We start from the raw sequence: 8144 nt of genomic DNA on the forward strand, positions 1-8144 counted from the left end.
CTTCCCCTAGAAAAAACACAACTTATAATATGTTTAAATAAATGTTATTCAGAATGAGAAATGCTAAAAAAAACAAAATATTCAATGTTTCTCAAAGTTTAAAATTTGTCCGCTATTGGGTAATTTATTTAAATAATTATGTGTTTATTCATTACGTCATCTTAAAAAATAATAATTAAGTATAATAATATATTATCAGTTAATTTTGTCGTGTGCGATCGCTATTAGTTCACTGACGCTACCGTAATTTTTAATGTGGCGCTGGTGTCGCGGTTACTTCATGTTGCGCTTGAGTGTTTATTGACAGTCACATCTCTACGCGCATAACAGACAGTAGTAAATATAAATACTGCTCAAATAATATGAATATTCATGGGTCGTGTGTTTGTGCAGTGAATTCTATTTCAAGGACGAAAATGGATTGTTAAACTTCTTCTTCTTATCGTATGGTTAGTGGTCAACCTAGTGTCAAAGTTGTTCAAGCCGCCCGAAGGCCTTTGACATGGCTTAACGACTGTTATCTTTATCGACAACAACCGGGACCGACTTTTTACGTGCCCTCCGAAGCACGGAGACGCCCAGTTCAAATACCACTATGCGGTCACCCATCTATGGAATGACCGCGCCAACGGTTGCTTCACCCACAGATCGTTTACCGACCGGTGAGCGCAACTGGCTGTGGGCGCCTCAAATTTTTATTGTTAAAATAAACGGGTAAGTAAGTTTTAAGTTATAATATAATTTATTTGTATTTAAAAAATAGATTTGATGTAAGTATATCTAGGTAAGTGCATGTAGGAATTGAACTTGACCCTAAAGAAGATTGCGTAAATATTAAAGTTACACGTTGTATGCACATAAGATAATGCAAAGCACATTAAATCAGTATGCTAGATTTATTTAATGTTATTTAAAAATACCAAAATGTATGAAGCACCTGCTTACGACACAAATCTTTGCAAATTTTCTTTTTTTACAAATCTTTGCATGAGTAGTAGACATGCGCATAACAGTGCATCGAAAGTCAATGCCATATGATATGCACCGGTTCCAAAGTACATCAACTTTTGATATGCACTTTTGTACCTGTTGTCACACAACAACTCGATGGAACCAGTTGTTTTGACCCTTCCGTCTGTCCCATTAGTCCCGTGATTTTTTTGCAACGGGACAACTGGCACCAAAACAGTGTCACTTGTCCCGCCACGGGACAACTGGGACAAAATAGTGCCAGTTGTCCCGTCACGAGACAACTCAACGGGACTAGTGGGATAGACCCGTCAATGCGGTGTATAGTACATATCTCGATATCTCGGGCAATGCGAGTGAATGTATACACTGCTCAGTGAATATGTACTTTGTGATATCAACCGCAGTGCATATCCATGTCTAATGAGTAGTTCTATTATTCATTATTTCTTACATTAAATTTATTTTGCTAACCATAATATATGATAGCAAACTGTGTAATGAGCCTACGATTATTATGTTACCTTACATAATTAATCATAGTTTTTGTTTAATTGTGTTCTGTTCATTTACAAGCAAAACCCAAGAGTGCTTCGTAGTTATTTAAAAGAAAATACTTGTGTATCTAGTAGTATTAGGTACGATTCAGACCAACCGGCTGGCGTCGCGCCGCCTCGGAACGGAGCCGTACGCGTGCCGCGGCAGCCGAACGTGTGCCGCGGCAGCCGAACGCGTCCGTCGGAGCTGTACCGCTACTGCGGTATGCGTACGGCTGCCGCGGTAGCCGCACGCGTGCCGCGGCAGCCGACAGCGTCCGCTGTCATATGTCTGGACTAAAGAAATTAGTTTTTCTTCCGTATCCATTTTTGATTTTAATATGTTAACTGTCGCTTGAAGAACACAACTTCAATGATTCGCTAGTTGCTGCACCGTAATCTCCGTTCGTATTTCACGACGCACAGCTACCCGGCTCCGAACGGACCCGACGGCAGCCGATTGGATGCCGACGGCGCCGTTCGGAGCCGGTCGGGGCCGGTCAGCCGTCGCGACAGCCGAATGCATTCTGCGACAGGTCGCGACGCGTCGCGGGATGCCGACGGAGATAGCTATGCGTAAGTTGCTTGCAAATATGAACTGTAATTACTGTTGATACATTTCAATGTTCTTTACCGCATTGTAAAATGCCGCCCGGCCCGGCCCGACGCGAGCCGGTTGGTCTGAATCGTACCATAAGCCTTTACAATTATTAGGAGTTACATTTCTGTTGATTTTACGCCCAAAGGCCATAGAAATTTACCTACCATCTTTTAAAATTTTAAGGAACTCTTCAATATAGTGGAAATATACCTACTTTACCCACTATACATATATAGAGTACGTAAATGTGACACGCAAAAGTTGAGATATACAATTTTCGGACGCTATTTTAAACTTAAAGCGGCCCGTTGGCAGCATCGTTCATTCATTCAGCATTTTTCACTTAAGAATTGGTGTAATCATACTGAGCAGTAATTATAAAAAATTTTGAATAATTAGGGTATCAAAAATAATTATCACTTTATATTAACCGTTATTTATTAATTTTTTTTTTTTTTTTTAAATAACCCATATCTGTCCCACTGCAGGGCAAGGGTCTCCTCCCGAACGAGGGGGAGGGGTTAGGCCTTGAGTCCACCACGCTGGCCAAGTGCGGGTTGGGGACTTTGCATGCCCTCAATAAATGTATTAAACAAATTTTAGGCATGCAAGGTTTCCTCACGATGTTTTCCTTCACCGTTAGAGCAAGTGATAATTATTTCTAATACACACATAACTTCGAAAAGTCATTGGTGTGTTGCCTCGGATTCGAACCTGCGACCACTTGCGTGGGAGGTGCCAACTTAAACCACTCGGCTATCACTGCTAACGCTATTTATTAATATATTTAGTAAATAAATAGGTAGCAAAATTATATATATGTCGGAGACGGTCATTAGTATGGACGCTAAACGACTAAACGAAACGCAGGACGATATTCGAGAGATGGCAGCACCATCGCGATGATGTCACCTATCGTGCTATGACGGAGCCTAGCTAGAGAGGGGAGCGCGGACGAGACTCATTCCGTATTGGACTGTCCTCGCGACAATACCTCTACCTCTGCTAGGAACTGTTACTCGTTTCGTTGTACTTAATTCGAAAGTAATAATAATAGAAGTGATTCCTGTACATTGTTGTTTCTCTTTGCTTGATTGATCCTAGTTAGCCCACATGTCGTCTGAGGGTACTGATAAGGCCGTCCCGGCGACATCAGAAGTGGGATCAAATCAAGCAAATGAGAATTCGCGTGGTGACAACTTTGAATCTAACGGACAATGGCGGTTGATGTTTGAAATGCAAAACGAGCAAATGCGGACGTTAATCCAAGCATTGAGCGTGCCACGACTCAAGGACCGTGTCACTCTACCCGAGTTCGATCCGGACAAGCGAGAAGCCGATCCTCAAGCGTGGTGTGCAACTGCCGATCTTTGTCTTTCTGAAAACCCGCTCGAAGGATGCCAACTAATCGTCGCGCTCAGCAAGGCTCTAAAAGGAACTGCGTCCACATGGCTGTCACAAGTTACCTACTCTGGAATGACTTGGGCACAATTCAAGGAGCTTTTTTCTGCGAGGTTCGTGCCGACAGAAACTATCCCAGCCACACTGATACATTTGAACGCCAGCAAGCCTAACGAAGGAGAAAGCTATGCTGCTTATGCCAGTCGGTTAATATCGTCACTATTAAATCGCTGGAAAAGTGCAAGTACCGAACAAATAGCAGTGTCGGTCGTGTTGGCTCACTTGGCGCAAGTTGATACTCGGTTACAGCGGCTTGCTTTTACTACCGAGATCAATTCACGCCATAACCTCCAGCAAGAATTGCAAGCGTATTCTTACCTCAAGCGAAAAACACCATTGGGTGCGAGTGATACATCAGATAATGTGAAGCGTGCCCGTTTGTCAACGCCGCCGCTTAAGTGTTTCCTGTGTGGAAAGCCGGGACACAAACAAGTTGACTGTCGTCTTAAGGGCAAAGATACTAAGAAGCAGTCTTTGCCATCGTCTACGCACACACGTGTAACACACCAGCCGACACCAAAAGGAGCACTCATCTGCTTCAAGTGCGGAGAACCTGGCCACATCGCCTCGCGCTGTGGAGAAGCCGCCCCTGCTACTACGGCGTCATCAAACACAGGGCCCCGAGCTGAACGTCGCGTCGACCTGTGCAGGGTCGAACCCCCTTCTGGATCATTAACGCATAACGGTCAGTCAATAATATTTCACTTCGATTCGGGAGCCGAGTGCTCATTAGTTAAGGAAAGTATTGCTAAGAAATTATGTGGTAAACGGTTCAACAATGTAGTGTCACTGATAGGAATAGGTAATAAGAATGTTAGTAGCACTGAACAGATTTTATGTAAAGTAGAAATTAGTGAGTACCCCTCTGAAATCTTATTCCATGTTTTGCCCGACGTTTATTTGCGTAGTGACGTTATGATAGGTCGCGAGATTCTATTTTCCGGTTTTGTTATCAACATAAGCGCAAACGAGTTCACATTAACAAAGACTAATGTTATTAATTCGTGTGTTACAAAAAGTACCGAAACCGTTATTAACAATTTTGATCAAGTTGACACTGACATTGCAATTGAACGTAAACATACACTTGTCAGTACGCTGCGAAGATTTTCTAACTATTTTACTACTGGTTTTCCAACTACCCGCGTTAACACGTATAAACTAGAAATTCGCTTGATTGACCCAAATAAAACTGTACAGAGACGACCGTATCGTTGCTCGCCGGAGGAACGAAAGTTAATGCGTGAACGAGTGAATGAATTATTAGATGCCAAAATTATAAGACCAAGCAGTTCACCATTTGCGAGTCCCGCGTTATTTGTCGAAAAGCCAGACGGTACGAAGCGTATGTGTATCGACTATCGCGAGTTAAATAAAAATACAGTCCCGGATAGATATCCTTTACCGTTAATTTCCGAACAGATTACGCGTCTTAATGGAGCTAATTACTTCACCAAACTCGACTGCGCTAGCGGTTTTCATTTAATTAGCGTCAGTGAAGAGTCTATTGAGCGTACAGCGTTTGTAACGGCCGACGGACAGTATGAGTTCTTAGCTATGCCTTTCGGCCTACGCAATGCTATCTCTGTTTTTCAACGCGCGATAATGATTGCGTTAGGTGACTTGGCTTATAGCTACGTAATAGTGTATGTTGACGATTTATTGATAATATCTGAGACCGAAAAACAAGGGTTAGAAAGGTTAAACACAGTTTTGGAGGTTTTATCTAAATCAGGTTTTTCACTTAACCTCAAAAAGTGTTCATTCTTAAAAACGCGCGTACAGTTTCTTGGCTTTGAAGTAGAGGCAGGAGAAATTAGACCAAACAAAAAGAAAATCGAGGCTCTTAGTGCTTTACTTCCACCTGAATCTGTAACGCAGCTTAGGCAATTTATTGGGCTTGCATCTTACTTTAGGCAGTTCATTCCCAATTTTTCTCGGTTAATGACACCTTTACACAGATTGACGTCAGGTAAATGCCCATTTATTTGGAAGACTAGTCACGAAGTAGTACGACAGCATATCATTTCTATTTTAACATCTGAACCTGTATTGATGGTGTTTGACCCTCGTTATCCGACGGAATTGCATACAGACGCGAGCATGGACGGTTACGGTGCTATGGTTTTGCAAATAGTAGAAGGTAAGAGACGTGTGGTTGGTTATTACAGCAAGCGCACTACACCGGCTGAGTCGAGGAACCACTCATATGAGTTGGAGACGTTGGCCGTCGTGAATGGTGTTAAGTATTTCCGTTCTTACTTACATGGGAGAAAGTTTGTGGTGGTAACTGACTGCAATTCTTTAAAGTCTTCTCGAGACAAGATAGATCTGACGCCGAGAGTGCATCGTTGGTGGGGTTTCCTGCAGGCGTTTGATTTTGACGTCGTGTACAGATCCGGTAAGAGTATGGCTCACGTTGATTTTCTCTCTCGCAATCATTTACCTCGTCCTCGGATAAAAGGTCTTGGTAGCCAGGTGGAGCAGAAACGTATCAATTTAACGGAACTTTCCGGTAACTGGCTGTTAGCTGAACAGCAGCGGGACAAGGACATTCAAAACGTCATAGCTCAATTAGGAAATGGCGAGTTGAAAGAGGACGTTGCTCAAACATATGAGGTACGTTCGGGTTTACTCTACCGCAAAATTCAACGCAACCGCAGGACCAAATGCCTACCTGTCTTACCTCAAAGTATAAGATGGTCAGTAGTTCACAATGTTCACGACGCTATTGTGCATCTTGGTTGGGAGAAGACGCTTGAGAAGCTTTACGACTATTACTGGTTTGAAGGTATGTGCCGCTATGTCCGTAAATTCGTCGATAATTGCGTTACGTGCAAGGTAGCCAAAACTAGTTCCGGTAAAGTGCAGGCAGAGCTACATCCGATTCCAAAAATTACAGTACCCTGGCATACGGTACACATTGACGCGACGGGTAAGCTCAGTGGGAAACGCGATAACAAGGAGTATGTATTTGTACTCATCGACGCCTTCACAAAGTTTGTTCTTTTACACCATACCACGCATATTGATACTGCTAGTAGCATCAAAGCTGTGACAAAAAGTGTGTCATTGTTTGGATCACCGGTACGCATTATCGCTGATCAAGGTCGTTGTTTCGCGAGTCATGAGTTTAGGGAATTTTGTGACACTAAAAACATTAAACTCCATTTAATAGCTACCGGGTCATCGCGGGCCAACGGCCAAGTCGAACGCACAATGAGTACGCTAAAATCTATGCTTACCGCTATTGAAGTGAACGAAGATAGGTCATGGCAGGATGCGTTAGGAGATGTACAACTCGCTCTAAATTGTACCACCAATAGGGTTACAAAATCGAGTCCACTCGAATTAATGATTGGCAAAGTCGCGCGTCCTCTTGGCTTAATGGTTAATAGCGATGATACAGAGGTAGATATCGCGCAGGTTAGAGGCGACGCAGCTCTTTTTATAGAAAAATCTGCTCAATATGATAAAAAACGGTTTGATAGTACTAAGGCAAGGCTGGATAAGTTTTCTGTGGGTGACTTTGTGTTACTTCAAAATGAAGAACGCAATCAAACTAAGTTAGACCCAAAATATAAGGGACCATTTAAAGTGATAGAAGTGTTAGATGGAGATCGCTATACACTGCGAGCATTAAATTCAAAGCGAACTTATAAATACGCGCATGATAGGCTAAGGCGGATGCCAGACGGCCAAGTACCACTTGAAGTAGAGGAAATTGAGTTGAGTGATAGTGGTGAATTTTAGTTCGGTTAATGGGACCGTACCAGTAGCCATTACGTAGCCGTAGTCCGTTAGAAGTCGGTATCTGCCTTTTGGTAGTCCGTGGATACGCGGTGCGCGGGTGGCTCTGGCGGAGGTCGGGTCTTATAGAGACCATAGAGTCCGTGGGACTCAGCATTCAGGGGAATGCAATTTGCAAACATGAGGTTTGTTGGAGGGGCTAAAAGAATAGCCAGTACTGTGAATAAGATTCCTACTTTGTGTTTTGTGATGATTTCAGAAAATGTGTTTCAACTAGTTGAAGGCTATAGTGGTACTCAGTCGTTTGAGCATTTTTAGTTGATAGTTAATCGAACCGAATGTTTGAATTCGATGTTGATGTAGAGCTTAAATCAGAATTAAACGATTGTGACAAGATGTTTATTTTTCAATCCCGTGTTAAACCTTGTCAGGAGTGACCGAACGGTATGTACTGTGTTCTGATTTTCTCGTTACAGAATGAAACACACGAGGTCGTGTGTAGCGCAGGATGGCCGTGTCGGAGACGGTCATTAGTATGGACGCTAAACGACTAAACGAAACGCAGCACGATATTCGAGAGATGGCAGCACCATCGCGATGATGTCACCTATCGTGCTATGACGGAGCCTAGCTAGAGAGGGGAGCGCGGACGAGACTCATTCCGTATTGGACTGTCCTCGCGACAATACCTCTACCTCTGCTAGGAACTGTTACTCGTTTCGTTGTACTTAATTCGAAAGTAATAATAATAGAAGTGATTCCTGTACATTGTTGTTTCTCTTTGCTTGATTGATCCTAGTTAGCCCACATGTCGTCTGAGGGTACTG

At 43.0% G+C, this 8144-nt stretch overlaps 1 protein-coding gene across 1 annotated transcript; it reads left to right on the forward strand.

Annotated features, from left to right (window-relative positions):
* The first annotated feature begins 2984 nt into the window (after nucleotides 1–2984).
* Nucleotides 2985–8144, forward strand: LOC142986032 (uncharacterized). Its single transcript, XM_076134263.1, has 2 exons — nucleotides 2985–4252; nucleotides 7794–8144. The coding sequence occupies exons 1-2, from the start codon at nucleotides 3220–3222 to the stop codon at nucleotides 7796–7798; spliced, it is 1038 nt and encodes a 345-aa protein (XP_075990378.1). The 5' UTR covers nucleotides 2985–3219; the 3' UTR covers nucleotides 7799–8144.

Source organism: Anticarsia gemmatalis, chromosome W, assembly GCF_050436995.1.
Source record: "Anticarsia gemmatalis isolate Benzon Research Colony breed Stoneville strain chromosome W, ilAntGemm2 primary, whole genome shotgun sequence".
NCBI lineage: Eukaryota > Metazoa > Arthropoda > Insecta > Lepidoptera > Erebidae > Anticarsia > Anticarsia gemmatalis.